The sequence below is a fragment of the Bos javanicus genome, chromosome 3, assembly GCF_032452875.1.
Source record: "Bos javanicus breed banteng chromosome 3, ARS-OSU_banteng_1.0, whole genome shotgun sequence".
Classification (NCBI taxonomy): Eukaryota; Metazoa; Chordata; class Mammalia; order Artiodactyla; family Bovidae; genus Bos; species Bos javanicus.
This window is the reverse complement of record NC_083870.1, coordinates 100,055,897-100,078,504: the sequence shown is the minus strand read 5'-3', so window position 1 is coordinate 100,078,504 and position 22,608 is coordinate 100,055,897. Positions and strand designations below refer to the sequence as shown.

The 22,608-nt window shown below is 45.8% G+C and overlaps 2 protein-coding genes across 6 annotated transcripts in view; one reads left to right on the top strand and one right to left on the bottom strand.

Moving 5' to 3' along the window:
- Window positions 1-16,355, top strand: part of RAD54L (RAD54 like) — a 38,419-nt gene extending 22,064 nt beyond the window's left edge. Inside the window, exons 15-20 of one of the 3 annotated variants that reach the window (XR_009735468.1) lie at window positions 448-526; window positions 815-994; window positions 3,630-3,793; window positions 3,890-12,727; window positions 12,875-12,965; window positions 13,705-16,355. Coding sequence is in view for 1 of the 3 variants with exons in the window: in XM_061412103.1 (XP_061268087.1) it covers window positions 448-526; window positions 815-994; window positions 3,630-3,793; window positions 3,890-4,103 (637 nt within the window). In the remaining 2 variants the exon portion in view is untranslated. Of the gene's footprint in view, window positions 1-447; window positions 527-814; window positions 995-3,629; window positions 3,794-3,889 lie in introns of all 3 variants that reach the window. The other 2 variants (XR_009735467.1, XM_061412103.1) reach the window with 2 other exon arrangements.
- Window positions 4,217-22,595, bottom strand: LRRC41 (leucine rich repeat containing 41). 3 transcript variants are annotated; one of them, XM_061412099.1, is made up of 10 exons: window positions 22,344-22,595; window positions 18,463-18,549; window positions 17,610-17,680; window positions 10,325-11,468; window positions 7,278-7,538; window positions 6,157-6,321; window positions 5,966-6,064; window positions 5,302-5,424; window positions 5,002-5,077; window positions 4,217-4,909 (listed from the first exon to the last, which is right to left on the bottom strand). In XM_061412099.1, the coding sequence occupies exons 1-10, from the start codon at window positions 22,540-22,542 to the stop codon at window positions 4,690-4,692; spliced, it is 2,445 nt and encodes an 814-aa protein (XP_061268083.1). In that variant the 5' UTR covers window positions 22,543-22,595; the 3' UTR covers window positions 4,217-4,689. The 3 variants fall into 3 exon arrangements, with proteins under 3 accessions (XP_061268083.1, XP_061268084.1, XP_061268085.1); XM_061412100.1 differs by lacking the exon at window positions 22,344-22,595 and adding an exon at window positions 20,939-22,135; XM_061412101.1 differs by lacking the exon at window positions 22,344-22,595 and adding an exon at window positions 20,143-20,932.
- Window positions 22,596-22,608: the final 13 nt, after the last annotated feature.

Genomic DNA, 22,608 nt, shown 5'->3' with positions numbered 1-22,608 from the left:
GTCCAAACAGAATAGCCCCTGTTCCTTCAGGTACTCCACAGGACGGTCCTCGCCCCTTAGCTCCTTGCCAATCCCTTTGGGAATTTAGGGTTTCAGGTTATATATGAACAACCTTCAAGAGTGGTTGGTTCTATCTCTTCAGTAGCTCTGGCTCCAAGGACACTGTACTTACTTCTTTTTTTTTAATTGGAGGATAACTGTTTTACAATGTCATGTTAGTTTCTGCTGAACAACAATGTGAATCAACCATAAGTATACATTCCCTCTTAAACCTCCCTCTCCCTCATCTCACCCCTTTAGGTCATCATAGCACCGGGCTGAGCTCCCTGTGCTATAGAACAGCTTCCCACTAGCTATGTGTATATATGTCAGTCAGTTTGTCCAACCCTCCCCTTCTCCCACTGTGTTCTGTTTACTTCTTGATTTGATCTTTGGATCCCCCTTTAGGTACTTATATGTTCGCTTAGATGGCACGATGTCCATTAAGAAGCGAGCCAAGGTTGTGGAGCGCTTCAACAACCCATCGGTAAATGCACGGCCACTGTCCCCATGCTACCAGTGCAATAACATGAGAACTAAGGGTTGTTAATTTATAAGGGGCCTCTGCTTTGGGGCCTCTCTTTTTTTTTTTCTGGTGGATATGGTAGGGTTAGGCTAATTGGTTTATGAAGGCTGTGCTGGGAACTGAGCTTGCGGGCTAATAAATTGGCTGGTAGGCAGGCAAACTGGCAGTCCACACGTGAGAGAACAGTTGGTTGGTCTGAGTAAGATTCTTAATTTGGGGTATAAGCAGTTCTTTTTCTTCTTTTTCCAGAGTCCTGACTTTGTCTTCATGCTAAGCAGCAAAGCTGGGGGCTGTGGCCTCAATCTCATCGGGGCTAACCGACTGGTCATGTTTGACCCTGACTGGAACCCAGCCAATGATGAACAAGCCATGGCCCGGGTCTGGCGTGATGGTCAAAAGAAGACCTGCTATATCTATCGCCTACTGTCTGTAAGGATAGTGGTAATGTTCAGAGTAGTGGTGGGTCATGGAATAAGCCCTTCAGGATCACCTTGGGTGTTTCTCATTGCCTCTGTGGCCCCTCTGCCTGTAGTGGTGAGCAAGGTATGGACGTAGCCTGGAGCCCTTCATTCTTCTGCTCTCTCCCCCCTCTCTACCCTGTTCCTCAGATCCTTTTTGCTGTGCTCTGGATGCCTGTAGATAATAAACTCCCCTATGCCTTCATGATTTTCACAGGACACTTGCTTTCTTTTAAACCTGATTTCTTCTGTGCTGCTTGCCTTGTAGTCTTCTCACATTCCATCTTGTGGGTCTAAGTGGTGGTATTGGCATTCTCCAGGTTCTCAGTGATCACTCAGACCATCTATCCTATAGTACCTCTTTTGAAGCTCATGTTGCCTTAACTACCCTCTTTTCTTCCTTGCTACAGTTATCTACCTTCTGCTGTTTACCTAATTCGTTAATAAGTTTGGACACCAGCTCAGTCTTCATTACTTCAACTCCAGCTATCTTCCTGGTTGACTTCAGGGGCCATGCAGTTTGCCAGCACTCTAGCCTTCATGTTTCCTTGACCTCTACATCTGTTTCAACCTAATGTCCTTAGTTACTACCTGCCCCAGTTCCTCCCAATCAGGCTTGACTTGCCTTACTATTCAGCCCGATCCTCCCTGTGCATCCTTTCTGCCACTCTTCCCCTAATACCTAGTCTTGGATCATTACAGCTGTTTGCAGCTTCTGCACCAGATAAAACTTGGCATTTTTAGATTGGCACTACCATAAGTTCACATTCTCCATTTTGAACTGGATTGTATCTCATTTCCTTCAATAGCCACTTCAAGTTTTTCCCTCAAGTTTCCTCCTAATCCTGTCTTTCCTTCTTTCTGCAGAGACTTTGTCTTCTACCTCACAGAGAAAATGTAGGCTACCAAACTTAAATTCTCTCGCCTACCTTCCTCTGTTCTGTCCGTCTCACATCTTCTCTTTTTTTTCCATTCTCAAACGAGAATCATTTCCTTCCTTTCTACTTGGGACTTACCATTCCAGCTCTGCTCTAGACCCTTTCCCCATTCTTTCCTTTCTTAGTTGATCAGTTTCTCCTTTATTTCCCTGATGTCTATGAGCATGGTCAAGTAGCTCTCACCTTAAAAATGTTTCTCAACCCTCTCTTACATTGTAGTGACTACCTAGGGTTATTTTCCATTCATTCACTGTCAGATTTTCCCAAAGCCTAGAGATTTAATTCATCTCATCTCCTACTCACTAAACTCACCAGTTTTGCCACTGAATCTGCTTTCAGGGTACTGTTGACTTCCTAATTACTAAAACAAGAGACTCTTGATTTTTCTTCTTTGTGTGTCTGACACTGTTTACTGGCTGCAGATTTTAAAATTCTATCACCTACTATATATTTCTACTTGAATGTCTTGAGTATACCCTTCTGAATTTTGTCACTTAATGACTGTTATCCACCCAACCCAAATATGAGTATCATCCTGTGGACCATTCTCTGCTTCCTAACCAGATTCCAATTATCATTGATTTTACTTTCTCAAAATGTGTCCCCCCCCTTTTTTTTTTGAAAGGGCATGCATTTTATTTTTAAAAATTTAATTGGAGGCTAATTACTTTACAATATTGTGGTGGTTTTGCCAGACATTGGCATGAATCAATGGCAGTTGATTCCATTGGGTGTACATGTGTCCCACCATCCTGTCCTTACTCTAATCTTCCTCACCATCCCATGCTAAAGTCAGTCATCTCCCACTTGGATTTTGAAGCAGCATCCTAATTCTTTACCTTTGGCCTTATCATAATCCATTCTTCACAACTACTTCCAGAATGAGCCTTCCAAAAATTCTACTTTTGCTTTGCACTTTCAGGACAAGGCCAAGCTCTTTAGCCTAGCATCCAAGTTTCTACAGTATGGGACTTTCTCAGTCCCAGCTCTTTCCCTGCTCCTACCATTCTCTAGACAGGCCTCCAGTAGGCCAGGCTTATTGATTTTGTTATTATGTCTGGAATGGCTTCTCTTCTTTCTTTGTAAACCATCTATTCATTTTTCAAGATTCAGCTTAAAGATAATTTTTACTTTCAAGCTCTTCAACATTATTTCATGCTACTGTCCCTCCTGTGGGTCGCTGGGTATCCTATAGAATTCTGTCATGTACCAGTTAGTTTATATGTCTGTCTGTCTCTCTGACTAGTCTATGAGTTGAAGGATAGGGATCATATTGATTCTTCTTTGTATCTGGTGTTAGCATAGGGCCTGGCATGTCATACCCAAATGATATTTACTTGAGTGAGTGAGACTTGGGCTTGGTGTGGAGGTCAGATAACGCTGCTGCAGATAAACCTCAGCTCATCCTAAAGAAATTTAGCCAGGCCCTGAAACCCTCCATCGGTACAGAAAATATCCTGGGTGGGCAGACATGTCCAAATTATATTCCTAAAAGATAGACTAGGAAAATGGGCTGAGGTGATCAGCCCATTTTGAGCCATATTGAGGCAAGACTCTTCTCATTCATCTCCCCTTCTGCGCAGCTACAGTTTCAACCCCTGGGTTTTCCTGCCCCCTATGTGTGGAGGTGACTTAGCCCTGGGCTCCACCTCTGCCCCCACCCCGCAGGCAGGAACCATCGAGGAGAAGATCTTTCAGCGTCAGAGCCATAAGAAAGCACTGAGCAGCTGTGTGGTGGATGAGGAGCAGGATGTGGAGCGACACTTTTCTCTCGGCGAATTGAAGGAGCTGTTTACCTTGGATGAGGCTAAGCTCAGTGACACACATGACAGGTGGGTGGGGTGCCTCTGCTGGCCATTATCTCTGAACACCCTGCACAGCATGGAGCTGGGACCCACAGTAACCACACTTCTGTCCTCTGCCCCCAGGTTGCGCTGCCGGCGCTGTGTCAACAACCACCAGGTCTGGCCACCCCCTGACGGTTCTGACTGCACCTCAGACCTGGCTCAGTGGAACCACAGCACTGATAAGCGGGGGCTCAAGGATGAGGTACTCCAGGCTGCTTGGGATGCTGCCTCCACTGCCATCACCTTTGTTTTCCACCAGCGTTCCCATGAGGAGCAGCGGGGCCTCCACCTTTAACCAGCTGGTCTGGTGTGTAGCTGTTAGAGGAAAGAGATGGGAAAAGGGGACTCCCTGCCCAATAGGGCACTGTTGGATTTTGTTCTCTGAGAGAAAAATCAAGAAGGGCTGCATGATGTTTGCCCAAAATTTATTTTATAAGAAAAATTTTGGTTAAAAAAAAGAAAGGAATAAAGGTATGAAAGGGACTGAGGCCTGGAAGCAGCATGGTAAGCCCAGCAGAGAGGAGAGGCCTGGTAATGGGCACTCCTATCCTTCACTAAAGCCTGGGTACCTGCTTGAGAAAGGAAAGCAGGAACCCTGGGGCAGGGAAGGGGACGGGGGCTGTCCTCAGTGATTGATGACCACTGAAACCTCCCGGCCCAGTACTGGGTAAGGAACCCAAAGGCTCCAAACCCAGGTGTGGGAATGCCTTTGCTGGGCCCCGTCAAGGCCTCCAGGACCTCAGTGCAAGGGAAAAAGGAAAAAAGAGAAAAAAGGTAGCAGAAAGAGAAAGACAGAATTGGTGCTGGGAGTTCTGGGCAGCCCATGCCTCAGCCCCTGCAAGCTGATGGTACTGAGCATGGGCCTGTGAGGCCTGGGCCCATCACATGGTGCTGACATAATCTGCGAAGGCTTGCGATGAGTCCCACGAGTCGCTAACCACATGGCAGGTGGCCCGGAGCCGCCGGATGGCTTCCCTGGCTGTGACTGCATCCTGGTCCAGCCAGTTCTGGAAGAGGCGCAGGTGACCAAAGGCCCCACGGCCCCAGCGCTCCAGCCGCTTGGCGAACTCCAGAAGCCCATCTGGCTTGATGCAGTTGGAACTGGTAGGGGTGAGGATCAGAAACCCAGGAATCAATCCCTGGTCTGTGTCCCTGCAGCTTTATCCCTTGTCATTCCCCACCCCCACGGGTACCTGATATCCAGCTGACAGAGAGAGGAGGATGAATCTTCCGAGAAAACATCTGCCAGGGCCAGTAGGCCAGCATTCCCTGGGGAGATGGGGAGAAATGCTCATGACCTTTACCCCAGAATAGGAAACAAAGGTATCCCAACCCAATTCTGGCTGGAGAGAAGCCCAGTCTCCTAAAGCCCCAGCACAACTGTATCCCAACCCCTGTCTTCCCAGTGGAGAGGTATGTGCCTTCACCCACTGAGTTTCTAGGTCAGAGGACTGGCTCCTTCCCCCTCTCCCTCCTCAGGGCCCTGTCCCCACCCAGGCGGTTCCCTGGCAGCCGGAGGCCCTTCAATGTGGAGTTGCCCTTCATAGCAGCAACCATCTCGGGCAGAAATTGGGCTGGGCGCTTCTCAAACAGACGGCAGAAGGAGAAGGTAATCTCTGTAAAGAAAAATTGAAACAAGTTCTGGTGGCAGCCTGAGAACTGGTGCTGTCCCACCTGTCCCCAGGGCCTTAAAAAGGGTTATAAGCATTTTATAGAGTCCCAGGAGAAAATAGTTTGTCCATACCCTCAAGCAAGGTTGCAGCTAAGTCAGGATTCAAACCAGAGACTGAGCCTATGTGGAGACTCTAGATGGACAGTTCTCCATTCACTTCCTTTTATGCAGGGGTGGACATTAGTGACAAGTCTATGAGGGGGGCCTGATAGCACATTTATCCCTTCCCACCACCATCATTTCTGTCAGCTAGTGGAAGGTAAGAATACTTTCAGGTGAGGTAATTTACAAGTGAATAATTTCCCATGTTTAGTATAGGAATGGTTAGGTTGGGGACTATCTAGAAGGAAGGTGATGCAGGTTCTATAATTTTAGTTATGAGGACGTAAGACTAAGAAAAGAACTATGGCTTGTTGATTCAGTGAGACCGTGGCAGTTCTGCAGTGAGGACCAATGAGTCCCTGGGTTCTAGATGAAGAACTTACCCTGAAGAGTCAGATTCTGTAGCAAAAAGAGCACCTCACTCTGACAGTCAGCCAGATTCATGTCGTGGAAGCTCAGCCTCTTTAGGGTTAGGTTATACTCTGGATTGGGAGAAAGTTCATGGACCTTAGCTTTCCCAAAGAACAAAGTCCCCTTCTATTCTCTTCCCTTTATCATTCTAGCTGGATCATACCTTTGAGTGTCTGCAACACAAGCCCAAAATCTTGGGGAGATGCAAAGGTGGCACTATCCAGGGACAATTGCTGCAGAGAACCTGAGGCCTTCAGTACAGAGCAGAGCAGTGGGGCTGGCTGGGCTCCCCGTGGAAATCCCATCTCCAGCTGTTCCAGGCAGTTTTCTGGATATGGTAGGAAGAGAAGATTCCAACTGGTTATATCTACTTCACTCCCATTGCAGGTCTCATCCTGTACTTAAGGGATTCACTGAAAAATCATTTATTCATCTACTTGTCCTTGAGTGCCTATATGTGCTGGCAGGATGCTAATACACAGTTTAGTCCTTGCCCTTAACGGTGCTTTTAATCCAAGAAGACTACTCAGACACAAGTATAGTAAAAGAGTATGCACAATGGTGGGCTCAAGTGACACCAGTGGTAGAGAACCTGCCTGCCAATACAGGAGACATAAGAGACGTGGGTTTGATCCCAGGATCGGGAAGATGCCCTGGAGAAGGAAATGGCTACCTACTCCAATATTTTTGCCTGGAGAATCCCATGGACACAGGAGCCTGGTGGGCTGCAGTCCATGGGAGTCACAAAGAATCAGACATGACTGAAGCAACTTAGCATATGCAGAATGGTGGGATATGAGACACGTAGGAACTAAGAGAACATATAACATGGGGACCCATCAGTTCGTTTCTTGGTTCAGACTCCTTTCTGGAGTGGATGTGCCAGTGACTCCCTACTAGGCTAGTGTTGGTCTGAGATCTATCCAACCCATGGTTATCTTGAAAACTGAAGTTCACTCAGTTGTGTCCCAAGTCTTTGTGACCCCATGGACTCTACAGTCCATAGAATTCTCCAGGCCAGAACACTGGAGTGGGTAGCCTTCCCTTCTCCAGGGGATCTTCCCAACCCAGGGATCAAACCCAGGTCTCCCACATTGCAGGAGGATTCTTTACCATCTGAACCACCAGGTAAGCCCATCTTTAAGATTAGCAGGCTCTAAAGGGAACAAATTATAGATAGCCAGGAATGTGGTGGTTTAAGAGACCTGGATTAGAAATCTTTTGCCTGGCCCACACAAATACACCTGCACATTTGTGAGGGAATACACGCACACAAAGCTTCACCTGGTATCTCCTCATCCCCAATTACGTTGCTAGGGGGCCCTGCATTCCCAGGCACAGCTGGGTTGTCCCTCTGGCTGGGGTGGTCCACACGGATAGAGAGGACCCGCAGCAGGGGCAGGGCTCGCACAATGGCACGTGTCAGCTCCAGGATGGGCAGTGGTGAGAACAGGTCACTGAGATGCAGGGCACGGAGGCGGCATCCAGCCTGGACTGACAGGGCCCGCAGGCTGTCCAGTAGACGGAAGATATTAGAGCCCAGGCCTATGGCAGGAAAGACATTAGGTCAATCGTGGGAGTTACATCAGGGATAACATTCAGAGACAACTTCAGATATTGATTAAACTACCAAATCTGAGCTCTGGATCAGATTATTTTCAATGATTCTCAATTATTCATCCATTGTCTTGCTTTTTCCTCAGGTAACCAGCCGACTGGTGTCTATTCTACTGGGTCATACCCTCAAGCATCAGTCAGGCCAGAGTCACAAAACATGATAGAATGTGGGGCAGCATGTGGTTGCTAGCTGAATGATGGACCTAAACAGTACAGACCTCTGGACTTTTCCTGTAGGTCATGGGTAACATCTAAAACTAAGCTGGAGAATGACAGTGATCCAACAGGGAATACTTTAAAAGGGTCATTGGGTGGGAATGGGGCAGAAAACCATATCCCACAGAAGGGAGTAGTAGAATCCAGAAAGGTTAGGGTAATTAATGCCACAAAGCAAATAATTCTGTGGAAGCTACACACCTTTATCTCTGGACTGAGCAGGCTCCTGTTGATTCATTTAAACCTTAACCAGCCCTAGTAAATAGTTTTGCTTTTTTTTTTTTTTGCTAGATAAGTCATGGGCAGCAGATCTTGTTCCTACCTGATAACAAAAGCATGGGATGAGAACTGGGGAAATAAGAGTATTGTGAAAATAAAAGGATGGCTACTTAGTACCCAGGCTAGCTTACATCAGTAAAGACTTTGCACGCAGGTCCTAAACAAGCTAAAAGGTGGAAGAAGAGTGACTGGCAGAGTGAACTTTGCATATATCAAGACCTGAAGGAGAAAGTAGCAGGTTCCAAGAACTGAAAAATTCTCAATTTGGCTGGTGTGTGAAGTATAAGGGAGGGAAGTATTCAACTATAAAGGTGAGCAGGGATAAGAACATGAATGACCCTGTAAGTAAAACTTAAAAGTAGGTGACAAGAAGCCACTGAATTTTTAAATGAATGAGTTACAGATTTGCACTTTGAAATTACTTTGATTGTGGCATAAACAACTATGGTGAGTATGGACAAACTGCTGAAATGATGAATCCAGGTGAGAAGTAATGATAATCTGAATTAAGGACGTGGAGATAAGTGATTCTGAGAGATTGTAAAGATACAATTTGTATCTTTAATATATGTGGAATAAGAGATATCTTTAATGTATGTGGAGTAAGAATCCAGGTTTCTTTTGGGCAACTGAATCATCTGTGATGTCACTGAGAACAGAAGGAAGAAAATGAATTCAGCTTGGGGAATGCAGTTTATCAATACTGTGATTCCTAGTTGTCAGATGGAAAAACTGGTCTGGAGTTAAGATAATGTGCTAATGTCAAAATGGGGGTGTCTTGAGCATGGCTGGCCTTTGAAATCAAGGAAATGGACAAAATTGTCCAGGAAATGTAAAGTGGGAGAGCTTTGAGAAACTCTGAATATTAGGGCAAATAATGTCCAGAAAGGGAGAAAAAGTCAGAAATTTTTGAGGTTAGAAGTGAGACTATTACATGAAGAAAATGCAGAATAGTAGATGTCAAGAATATGAGGGCTAAGAAGTATATACTGGACTTAGCAACACAGATAGCCTTGGTCACCTCTAGGTCCCCAGTGCAGTAGAGGGAGTGTAAGCAAGGCTGAAGTGGCTGTGAGAAGAAGAAAGCACAGATAACTCTTAAGGATGTCTATGAAGGGCAGGAGAGAATAGGACAGTAGTTCATAAGTAGAATATATGGAGGAGATATGGTGGTAGTTTTGGGTGGATACCTGATCCAGAGAAGAGAGGCAGCATTAAGTAGTTAGTGCTTTAAAAGCATGAGTTCTGGAGCCAGGTCACCTGGGTTTGAATTCTAGGTCTATAATCTATCGACTTATCCTGGGCAAGTCACTTGGCTTCACAATTTAAAGGATTAAACCAGTTTTAAGAATATTTAAAGTATGTCAGGCACATAATAGGCAGTATATAAAAGTTCTTATTAAGGCATTTGAAAAACAAGTTTTCCTAGGGAGGTGAGTGTATGGATCCAGAGCACAAGCAGATGAGTTAGCCTTAGACAGGACAGCCATTTATCCCACTGTGATGAAAAGAGTGCAAATGCAGAAGTTTATAGGCTGGTTAACAAATTGAAGGGAGTTCATGTGTGATGGCTTCTATTTTCTCTGTGAAGCAGGTGAGATTTACTAGGAAAGGAAAAGAAGAAAGGATTTGGAAGTAGTAGAGTTAGGAATGGACCTGACATTGCAAACAGGGTTCATATGAGATTGATGACCAGGAATGTATACAGTACACTAATCTGCAATTGTGTGACTTTAGCAGCATTCAGCAACATAGGTAGATTCCTGGGTTCAGTCAGAACTGAAGTTTGGCTAGTTGGGCACAACAAGGTGGGCAAGACCTAAGGACTGTTTGGCAGGTTGCTGGTCTGATCTTTTTTTTTAAATAAGTGTCCCACACCTTTTTGTACAGCTCCTTTGATATGATAGGTAAGAGACAACCTCAGCCCTCTCCTTGGGCCTATATACATTATACTCTCCCACCTGCCCTTGGTTAGCCTACCATATCCAAAGTAGACCCTTCAGATTCTCACTGCTCCTCAGGAACCCCTGCTTCCAACTAGATCAAGCCATAGACCATATATCCATCTTCTGTAGCACTGAGTCTGCCACTAAGTCTCTTCCCTGAGGTGGGTAGGGCCACATCTCTGGCTTCCTGATCATATCCCCTATTCCCCCTGACAGGGTTGGGCACAGCTGGTGCTGCTGGGAAGCCAAATCTCAGCCCTCCAGGGCACTCACCATTATAGGAGAGTGTGAGGCTCTCCAGAGACACCCAGGAGCTCAGCAGGTGGCACAGTGTCAGAGCCGCCTCTGTGGAGAGTGGAACTGTGAAAAGCTCCAAGGTGGAAATGCTGCGGAATCGTTGGGAGGCTTCCAGTGCTGGAAGCCCCAGGCAGCTGGGATCTGATCCATCCAAAGCTCCACAAGCCACTTCTCCGATCTCCATCTCTTCCCCATCCTCTTTCTCACCCGCCACAATGAAAACAAAGTCATACAGGTCTTCAGATTCTGCGCCACACCCCTGACGGGTGCGAGCACCCTTCTTCCCTGCAGCTCGCTTAAAACGCTTTAGGGGCTTAGGCTGTGGGGCTGAGCTGGCTGGAGCCCGTTTAGATGAGGATGTGGAAGAGGAAGCAGAGGCAGAGGAGGTGGTGGCTGGAGCAGAAGGTGGGCGTTTGGTGCCAGGAGCCTCATGGGAGGTGGCTGGAGGGAGGGGCTCCCTCTTAGAGTCTGTGCCGCCTGCTGTCAGGCTCTCCTGTGTGCTCCGGCGTGTTACCCGAGTGGCAGGTGCAGCTCTGGCCGTCTGCTTGGCTTCACTCTTTCGCCGGGAGGCCATCAGAGCTGCAGCACATCGCTCAGCAGCATCTCTGCGAGGCCGGCGTGAGCCCAGCAAAAGGGACCCTTCATCTCGGGATGGGGCCCGGCCTCGGGAGGCCTCTCCACAGAGGCGACAGGGCGGACCACCAGGGCCTGGCTGCCAGAAGCCAGCACTCATGGTGAGGATAAGAATGAAAAGGGCTGACTCGGGCACAGGCCAGGAGTACAGCGACACCTGGCTGACAGCCCCATGGTGAATAAGCTGATGTAACAGCTGCCGAAGTGACTGCTGAGCAGCCACATCGGAGAACAGCAAGTGGCGGAACTTAAGGGTGTGCAGGGAACTGGCCAGGGTCTCCAGAACCCTGCGGTTGGGCTCGGCCACCAGCTCAGTTGCACCCTGCAGCATGTTGCAGATGGTGAGTTGCCGGACGTGGCGGGAGCTATGCAGGAGAGGTGAGAAGCGCTGGTCACAAAGACGCCTGTCAGAAGACACATCAATGGTCCCACGTAGAACATGGGAAAAAAAGGCCTCCATAAACTTGGCTCGCCAACAGGTCACGCTCTGAAAAGCAGAGAACATTCCAGACAGCTGTGATACTAAGTGCTACCCACGGGATAGTTTCCTTCCAATAGCTAGCTATTTACTAAGCCAGGAAATGTTCTAAATAACATGCAAGTTCATTTAATCCTCACATCTTTGAGGTATATATTACTATTAGATCCAATTTACAGGTAAGAAAAACAAGGCACAAATGTCATTGCCTGTGGTTACATAATTAAGTGGTAGGATTAAGATTTGAAACTCAAGAGGGAATTCCTTGGCAGTCCAGTGGTTAGGACTCTTGAGCTTTCACTGCCTATGGCCCAGGTTCAATACCTGGTTGGGGAGTAAGAATTCCACAAGCTGTGTGGTACAGCAAAAAACAAAACCTGAACCCAGGAAATTTGGTTCCAGAGACAATTTTGCCAAAATGTCCCTCAAGTGAAATACTTGTTCTATCACGTTTGTTTTTAGAATCTGATCCTACCTTTTCATTCTTATTGCTGCCACCTTTGTTCAGCTCCTTATTACCTAACACCTGGTACTTCATTAGCTTCCTGACTGCTCTCCTTGTTTCCCTTCCCAAACTTTTACACAAGTCCACTGGGTTTAATCTTTGTATTCAAAAACAACTCTGATTACACTATTCTCCAATACCCCTATTGAGTCCCCACTGCCAAGGGGATCAGGGCAGCAGCACATTTAAAGTTCCTCAGCCTGGCAGGGAAAGCTGTCCACAATATGGGCTCTGCCTACTGGAGAAGCTGTATCTCCCACTTGCTCAGGAAAGCTCTGCTTTGGCAAAACTGGTCACCTCAGGGACGCAAACCTGCCTTTGTCCCTTCCTACATCTGCCAGAAATGCTCTCCACTGCCCAAACAGACTTCCTGAAAGGACCTATCAACATTTTGCTCTTTGAGGCTGTTCATTTCTCCCTAAAATTGTAGATCTCACTGACTGCCCCCCGCCCCCCACCTCCTTTTGGAACTCATACTCGACTATTCATGTCTTTAGAGAATGGTAAATAGGTCTCATGGTATTGTCACTGCCTGTGTACATCATGTCTCATCCCAACCAGATAAATTCCTGGAGAGGAGGGACCAAGTCTTAGTTTTCTCCAAGGCCATACTTGGATATGAGGTTTCACCAGTCTACTCTGATACGTTCAGGAGAACTCTAAACACAAGTGATTTTTAACCTTTGGAATACATCAAATTTACTGTGGACTTTTTCTCCAAAATTCATATGCCATGTACCCAGACTTGGTGATTACATCTGAGGTAAGATGCAAGCATCTTTATTTTCAAATCTACCCCCAAATGATTCTGATACATATATCAGAGATTAGGAACTACTGCTACCTACCTCAAAAGGACCTGCCTACCTCAAAAGGCAAATACTTCTCTAAATCCCCATTCTCTCCTAAGGTGCATGGAAAGTCTGATGACTGAAAAGTGCCAGCTCTGCGACATACTCAACCTCTTCATTTGTAAAATATGGATAATATCACCTTCACAGGTTTGTTGTAAAGATCGAACTGGAGACTGTAAATGTAAATTCAAGCACTTTATAAACTGTAAAATATAAAATGTAACTTTACTGTTAATGATAATTACCCTACATGGGAAATGGACTTAATGGAGGCAAAGCCTGTTAAGCAGGGTGCTTATTCAGCCTGAAGCAAAGGTAGTAGGGGCCTGAGGTTCCTCAAATCTAAAAATAAGACACTTCTTTTGGCTTCTACCCTACCTCCATGCATTCCTCCTACCAGACTGACCCTCAAAAGAGGTTCTTGTCAGGAGCTAGGCTCCTATTGTCGGGCAAAAGTGTCATTCCCTTTGCTTGAGCTGTTGTTCCCTGAGAACGCTGTAATAATCATGAATGACTTCATGTTTGAGCTAACTGGATGGCACCAATAAGAAAGACCCCTCCAGCAACAATGTGGGGGCATGAGGGGAGCAGGAAAAAATACCTGGTAACCAAATCTCTACTTAGCCTTAATAGAAGTAAAGAAGGTATTCCTGAATCCTTCAATCCATCCTCACTCAACATATTTTTCACACATTGCTGGCCCACACAATCTTGAAAGATACTTGCAGGTAACCCCAGCAAGGCTTTAACTTCACAAGTGAAGTAGATGGTTACTATGAGATCTGGGGCTAAGATTACAGACAAATGTGAAAATTAAGGTGTAAGTTTCCAACTATAAGGCATGTGGAATATGAACTGTAGATAACTAAATACTTGGGTTTTTCAGACATTTTATTGGTTCATGAAGACAATGGGAGAGAATACTTGAAATTGGAACACCTCAGACCTGTGATAACCAATGAAAGCAACATGACAGTGATTAAGAGCATTTGCTCCAGGGCCAGGCTGCCACAACTGGATAGGTCTGCCATTCACAAACTGAAACTTTTAGGCAAATCACTTTTACTCTTTCTGTGTGTTTCATCATATATAAACTGAGGAAGATAACTATATCTACATGACAGAATTATGAGAATCAAATGTGTAAAAAAATTAGCTGACAACTAATGCATAGATAGCAACTCACTGTCACTTTTATTAATGCATAGACAGACAGCAACTCACTGTCACTTTATTCCATCACCAGCTTGTACAAGATTCTGTGCTAAAATTTCAAAGCTGAAAAATAACCTGAGAGATCTAGTAGTCCAAGCCACTCATTTTGTGGACTTGTACACTATAGTTCAGACAATGCAAAGTAATTTGAATATTTTCTTTTGGGAAATAACACACCATCAAAGAGGTGAAGTGGCATTTGCTTACCAACATAACTAATCCTTGGCCCTTCCACAATGGGCTGGTAGCTCAGGTACTGGTCAGGAAGAAATGTGTGTACAAACCAGGGAGAGCTAAATATTTTCTTATACTAAACTTTTAGAGCCATACTCAAACTATATATTGTCCATTGTTTTTCTGATAACAGGAATAGTTTATGGAAGCAAATCAAAAATCGTGTAAAACTTTCTGGAGTGTATATGTGACAAGCCATAGGTATTTGTGTTTATAACACTGAGACAATTCTGAACAGTTTCAAATTCTGGGCTTAAAAAACAAAAAAGACTATACCACCACATCATTAAACATTTTTACCACTATTTAAATTTTAGAAATATTTAAGTATTTCTAGAATGACTTTATTAATAATTTTGAAAATATGGATGTGCTATATTTAATAATTTCTATATTATTGAATACTTAAATTGTTTATAACTTTGCTATAATGAACATCTGGAAATAAATCTTCATGAGTATCTCAGTTTTTATATACCATAAAATATAATTTTAGTTGAAGAATTTGAGCATTTTTTAAAGAATCTTGACAGTTATCACCAGATTACCCACCAAGAAAGTTGTAGCATTTCTGCTCCTGCCAACAACATATTAAAATGCAAGTTCTGCCCACCCCTGGAATTATCTTTTAAAGAGGTAGAATTTTACTTTCCCATTTTCTATTATTAGTGAAATTGAACATTTTTTACATTTATTGGAAATTTTTGTATACTTTGTGACTTATCCAAATCTTTATTCATTTTACTGTTTGCTTTTTTGTCTTATTCTCTGTATCCTTTTATTTTGCAAATATTGGTGCAAACATTCATAATTTCCTAGTTTATGCACCTTTTAAATCGTGTTTGGGCTTCCCTGGTGGCTCAGACCAATAAAGAATCTGCCTGCAAAGACCTGGGTTCCATCCCCCTGGGTTGGGAAGATCCTCTGGAGAAAGAAATGGCAACCCACTCCAGTATTCTTGGCCTGGAAGAATCTTTCACTAAATTGTATTTATAGTGTTGGCATTTTATGTGGCCAAATGTGTCTATATTTTTTTCTTATTGTTCTACCCATTTACTAGTGCTCTCTACTCTGAGACTAGATAACCAGTCACCTTTATTTTTAAAATTGTTTTGTGCTTTTGCTTTTTACAAAGTAATCTTTAGTATATATTTATTATAATTGGAGGCTAATTACAATATTGTATTGGTTTTGCATATAGAAATTGAATATACTGTAAAGTGAAGCTCTTTTTTTAAATTTTACATTTATCTTTTAATTGAAGAACAATTGCTTTACAGAATTGTGTTGGTTTCTGCCAAACAAGACTCTTAACTATTTTTTCCAAATGGTTAACCAATCACTGGAGAACCATTTATTGAATAATCCTTTATTTCCTCATTGCTTTGTTTCCAGAATATCTCTTTTATTCTACAGATCTCTTAATATACACACACATTAGTACTACATAGTTTGAAATATTACTGCTTTATAATAGGGCTATGTCTATCTTGCTCACCACTGTATACTTAGAACCTAGCATAGTGCCTGGAACTGTACAATCACTTAATAACTGTTTAATTATGAATGAAGTGAAGGTTACTATTACGCAAAAGTGGGAAGTGGAAGAAGATACCCTCTGAAATGGATATGTTCCAAGTTAAGACCTTTGTGTAGGTGACTGTGAGGCCATCAGGCCTGGGGCTTCCTAAATATTCTGAAATACTCTGAGACAAGGAAACAGCTAACAGACAGACATTTCTTTCCAGGAAGCTTGAGATAATGGTGGAAAAAGCTTTCTCAAAGAGAAAGATACTACAATCTCCATCACTTCCTAGTCAACCATACTACCTGGGAAACACTGTGACAAAGTGAATCATGTTTCTTTAAAGACTGCAGAAAGCTATTTCCACTTTCTAACATTCTTGTGTCCACTTCTCTTCCTCTTAAGGCCTAAATCCTGTACATAATGCCTGATGATTTCGTTGGGCCTCAGTGTCTGTGCTGAACGGCAGGGATTGCATCTAGATCTGGAAGTGGGAAGCTAAAGGAGCTGAATGTTACTGAACCTAGTGTATACTCACAAAATAAATCTGCAGTTCCTGATAAGAGCTTGTTATCTTGTCATCTGGCCTCATTCACCATGTAACACCCAATTCAAATGATTACTTCCTAGGAAAGACTTGTTCTCTCTTCTTTCAACCTCCTTGCTACACTCAGTCATACGACTTGCCCTGCCATACATGATGTATTTGTTTGCAGATTTCCCCAGTAAACTGATAGTTTTTCAAGACTAGGGATTATGGCTGTACTTAAAATATTTAGCATAATACATGGTATGTGGTAAGCTGGAGTAAATGTTTATTGAAATTAGTCTGTCCTGTCACCTGATTATGCAGCAGCAACAGAGATGAGAGCTCCATTGAGTTATAGCTGAACCAATGAATAATAGAATCTTAGGGCTAAGAGGAGTCCTAAAAGTCATCTTGTCCAACATCTCCAACAATGCTGAATTTCTTTTACAATACCCTTGTGTCAGGTGGTTATCTAGACTCTATAAACACTTAGTGATGGGAAGCTTATTACCTTTGGAATTAGCTTGTTTCATCACCAATAAGCACACAGTTTAAAAATTCTACATTCAGCTTAGCAAAAAGTTATCTTCCTTTAGCTTCCACTCAGAACAAACCTATTAATCCCTCTTTCAGATATTTCAAGACAGTTCATATTGCTCAAGTCTTCTTTTTTTCAGGAAAAATATCTCCAGTCTTCCAAATGTGACTCACAAGATGTGGCTTTGACTTCTTTCTCCATACTCCAGGGATAGCCTGACCACTGCAGAGTCAAGCAGGTCTATCATCCCCCATGTCCTTCAGTCTACATTATAGTTACATTAGTTCACACAGTTCAGGATACAGTCATTATATGAGTGGTTTCAGCACACTGCAGACTAAACCCCCTTAATCTTTTTTATACTAGCTGCTGCTAAGCCAGACCCCTCCACCCACTACCCTGAGGTCATGAAATTGGAATTTTTTAGACTCAAGAGTTGGTTTATTCTGTTCAATTTCATCCTGTTAGGTGTGACCATTGTTCCAGCCCTATCAAGACCTGAATCCAGGTTCTGCCATCCAATATGATCACTATCTTTCCCTGTTTTATGTCACCTGCAAACATGGTGAACAAGTCAGTCAGTGACAAATGTTAAACAGGAAAGAACTTTGTGACAAGCCCTTGCAGCCGTCTTCTCAAATTCATCCCATGCCTGTCCCTGCACTTTACCAGTACCCAGCTTGTGTCTGTGTTCTATTCCTGCTTTCACCATGTAGTGAGGCCAGAGCTCTACCTGGTGCCTTAACTTACTTCCAAACTGGAAGGCCTTGTCTTCATCAGCTCATCCCATAGTCGGCGCCAAATGGCCTGAGTGGAGAGGCCTGTAGAGAGAAATAACACATTTACTTGGCTGCTCCTTGGTCTCCATGACTGAAGTACATCAGCCCTTTAATGTCCTTTTCTAGGTTCACAGGAGTAATATGGCAGACTGGTAAAGAGCACTGGCTCTAAAGACAGACTGTTTAGGTTTAAATACCAGAACAGTCTAGCTGTGTGACCTTGAGCAAGTTACTTAATTTTTCTGTACCTCAGTTTCATTATCTACAAAATGTAGTTAATAATAGTGATTTTGCAAAATTGATGAAAATATTAAATAAGTTTCTCCAGATAGAATGCCTAAGACAATGCTTGAGACAAGGATGAATGTTAGCTGTTAACATGTATTTAATGAGGAGCTTAGGAGGTAGTCTGATAAAATAGAAAAACTAAAATTTCAAAAGATCTGGGCTTGGGAACTCCTTGGCGGTGGAGTGGTTAGGACTAGGTGCTTTCACTGCCAGGGGCTGAGTTCAATCTCTTATTGGGAAACTAAGATCCTCAAGCCATGAGGCAAGACCAAAAATGCCCAAAACAAAAGATCTGTGTTCTACCTGGCTTTGCTCTTAATTGTGGTGTGCTTGTGGTTTCATTTTTATTAGTATAATGGGGATTAAATACTTGTTTTGTGTTTCACAGGACATTGAGAAATTAGATAAGAAAATAGGTGTGAGGGTACTTTTTGAAAAGCATGAAGTTCTATGCAGGTATCAAGTGTCATATTTACCTGAAGAACATCATGGTGCCTTGCTTACAATCACTGAGAAAGAGACAGAAAAACACTCACCTTTCTTGAGGGCAGTTTCCTCAATCCTCTCCAAGTAATATATATTGAGCAGAGGTAAGATGCTTTGAAGTATTGGGCCTGGGAGGGCTACAAAAACCAAACACAAAATTTACTTTTTTCTCCCAGGGTTACAAGCATTATTTATTCTACTGGAAAGGAAAACAGAAAGACTTCTCACTTGACAAGTAGAAATCTTTAGACGCTAACCTAAGTCTAATTCAAACTCTGGTCCACTTATCTTCAGACACTTAGTTTGCAGTGGGAATTTCAGAGGCATGCACATCTTCAAGGGTGAGATAATCCCACAAAGCAAGCAGATGGGCTCATTTAGGAGCTGGCAGCTCACTTCTGCCCAAGCATAATGAACCATTCTGCACTTAAAAGGTCCTATTGAATATGTGTGATTAAAAAAAGTCTTTTATAATCTGAGCCCTACTAACTTCTCCAGCTCCCTGCTTTGCCCCCTATACTTCAGTCATACTAAACTACCTTTTTTCATTTACCTACCTCCCTGCTTTCTGCCTCTGCCTTTGTTATGCTGTTCTCTCCATCAGGAATGCTCTTGCCATTTTCAGCATATCAACTACTCATCTTTCATGTATCACATGCCCTTTACTAAGCCTTCTCTGGATTCCCTTCTCACTCTTCCAGACTGGCCACTTCCATCCTTTGGGCTCCCACTGTACCCTGAACTAGTACTTTCCTATGAAGAATAGAAATAATTAGGTTCTATACTCTTAATTCAATATATCTTAAAAACAAAACTCGCTCTTGCTAACTTCCCTAGATCTGAGAGGCATTATAATATTGTGGCTAAATGGTATAGTCTCTAGAGTTGGGACAAAACTGGGTGAAATGCTGATTGTATCAGTTAATTATGAATTCATGGACAAATTAATGTCTTTGAGCCTCAATTTCCTTAATTTTAAAATGGAGATAATAATAACTACCTCTTAAGATTGTTGTGAAAATTAAAGAAGACCATATTTGTAGACTTGAAGAGACCAGACTTGAAGACTGTTGCTGGCCATAATTTCACTAAACTTTAGCTATTATTATTCCTATTCTGTCAAAAGCTTCTCTGTTCTGCCAAGAACAAGTTTTATGATCTTGATACCTAAGGAAATTCTTTTAAAACTTAGATTCCAGGACCTTTTATCCTTACTTGTGCAGTAACTGAATCCTGATATCCAAGAGCTTAGTACAGTTCTTTGTACATAGTAGGTACTCAATGTACCCACTGAAGAAGAGCATTAATTCCGTTTGCTAATATACTAATGAAATCTCTCTACTGCATTCAAGATAAAGTCCAAGTTCCATATCCTGGCATTCAAGGTATAACATACCTGTTCTATTCCTCATTATATCCTTTCCTGCTGGCTCTACTCATTTTCCCCTTCTCTCTCCCTACACAAAGAAATGCTAGTGCACTACTTCCAGGAAGGCTTTCTTGGCTGTTAGCCCACACTGAGACCTTGCTCCAAAATAGCACTGCTAGCAGGCCTCTTACTTGGCCCTTCTAAGAGGCCTAACTTGATTCAGCTCTTTCTGTGTGACTGTCCACCTGGGCAAGGCCCATAGGAGCTCTTCCTCCTCTGTCCCTCCAATATGCTCCTCTCTGTAGAGCCATCCCCTTTCACAGACATTCTCATCCCCTATTATTCACAAACTCTTCTCTACCTTTCCTCAATCTTCTTAAGCCAGGCTCTTCCTCGCTTCTTTTCGTGTGTGTGTGTCAGTTGTGTCCAACCCTGCAACCCCATGGACTGTAGCCCACCAGGGTCCTCTGTCCGCGGAATTTTCCAGACAAGAATACTGGAGTCAGTTGCCATTTCCTCCTCCAGGCGATCTTCCTGACCCAGAGATCGAACCGGAGTCTCTTCTTTTTAGCTCATATCTTTAATGCTTTGCTTTCCCAACTTGGGAACTTCACCCTCAGTCCTAGTCCCTCTTAGTTAGGTTTAGCATTCTAGACGCTCCGGGCTGACAAAGCCAGATCCACTGTATCTTCTTCCAAATTCCCCAGGACTTTTCTGAGTCTCCTGCCCAGATTCACTGAGACTTTTCTCCCATTCCCTCTGGGTCAGCTTGACCCTATTCTTTTTAGTTGTTGGTCCAGGGCCTCCACAATCCCCTCCCCCTCACCAGGCCTGAGGACTGCTAACAGCCTTCCCTCACCAGACAAGACACTTGGGCCTCTTCAGGAAGGGTGCCCCACCCCCACTTCACCAAGGGCCTTCCTACATCCTTGGACCTCCTTAACCACTCCACAGCTTTGGGGCTTATTCCTGAAGGTCCAGCTCCCCACATTTCAGGGTCTTTTCTCCACATCGGCCTCCTCAGGGTGTAATCCAAATCCCCCATCCCAGGACCTTAAGCCCCGACTCCTGACCTTACGGGAGGCCTTCCTCAGGCCTTCCTCCAGGCAAAGACACCACCACACTCTCTCACCCTCACACTCACTAGACCCTCTTACCGCCAGGGCCTAGGGCCTCCTCTCCTGCCATCCGCTCCCCCGTCCCGGGGCCTCCGGCCTGGCCTGGCCTGAGATCTCCTCACCCAACTTCAGCCCAGGCCTCCGGCCCCACCCCCTCGCTCCAGCAGTCTGTCAGGCCCAAGGCCTCCTAGGCCCAGGCAGGCAGGCCTACCCCCAGAGCTCTCACTTTCCTCTTTCACACTCACTATCGTGCCCAGGTCGTCCACTCGCGTTTTCCTCCTCAGCCGCCTGGCTGCCACCAGCAGTACCCAATCCATGGCCCGGCCTCCTCGCGCCCATCCGCCTTGCAGGCCTCCCTCCGTTACTCCGCTTGCCCCGCCGCCGCTGTACTGCCAGGCCCCCCGACAGGCTAGTCGGCTCACCGTCCCAGGCCCTCATCCCAGTGCCCCCGGCCACCCGCCTTTGCTACTCAGCCTGGGCGCCCTCAACCCAGGTCGGGCCTGGCGGTCCCGGCCGCTTTCAGGCCCCGGGCCTTCTTTCACTCCACCCGGACCCAGGCCTCCAAGCGGCGCCGCGCCCCCTCCCAGTTCGGGTTCCCCAGGCCCTCGCCGCGCCTGGGGCCTCCGTGGCCCTTCCCGCCTGTCCGTCATTCGCGCCTCAGTCGATTGACCCGCTCCGGGCCTCCCTTCACCCGCTCTCTGGCCCGTCCTCGCCGCTCCGGCCAATCCGAGCGGCCTCCGGCGCTCCGAGTCCTGCCCGTCAGTCAGTCGCTCACTCAGTTTGGTACCCGAGGCCCTGGCCGTCAGTCAGTCAGCTCCCTCCAGCCCCGGGCCGTCAGAAAGGCCTCGGCGCCCCGAGCCTTTCGGCCTCTCCCGCAGCCCCATCCCTTCACTCTCCAGTCCACTGGCTGCCCTCGCCCAGCGGCTTGGCCTCCACAGCCCCCACGGTCTGTCAGGCAGACAGCGGAGGCCGCGCGCCGTCAGTCTGGTTACGTTGCCCTGGGCCTGGCCTCCTGGCCTTAGGCCGGGCCTCCAGGCCTCGGCCCCCGCCCCCAAGTAGCAGTGCCATCCCTGCCCGTCCGTTCGACATCCGAGGTTCTGCAGCCGGACCCAGTCCGAGTGTCACTTCGGTGACCAAGGCCCGGCTAGTCACTCCTGCCTCTTGTCGCCCGGGCTCTGCCCGCTTCACCCCAGACTGGGCCTCCTGGCCTCGCCCCCCGAGCCCCCCAGCCAGGCCGCGGTGCGGGTCCACCTGCCAGTTTGGTCTCCGTCTTTACTGTGCCCAGTCCTGCCAGTCACAGAATTCTTGCTCCGACCCGAAGGTCTGACTTCCAGTGCCCAGAGCTGGGCCTTGCCCCAGGCCTCCTGGCCTCGCCCCCCGCGCCCCCCGGCCGCTGGGCCGCCTCCGTTCGTTGCCAGTGGTAGCCCCTCATCCCGCGACTTACCCCACACCCCGCTTTCCAGAACCCCCATATGGGCGCTCACCGCCCGCCCGCACAGCTCGAACAGGGCGGGGGGAGCGCTGGGGCCCGAGGCCGAGCTCTTCGCTGGCGCCGCCTCCCGGGACGTGGCCTCCATGGTCGTTGCTGCCGCTACCTCACAGAACCAGCAACTCCGGGCGCGCCAGGCCTCGGGCGCCGCCATCTTGGGGAGGTGCGCGAGTCCGCGAGTAGCAGTCTCGGGCCGCCATCTTGAAAAGGTCAGCAGTTA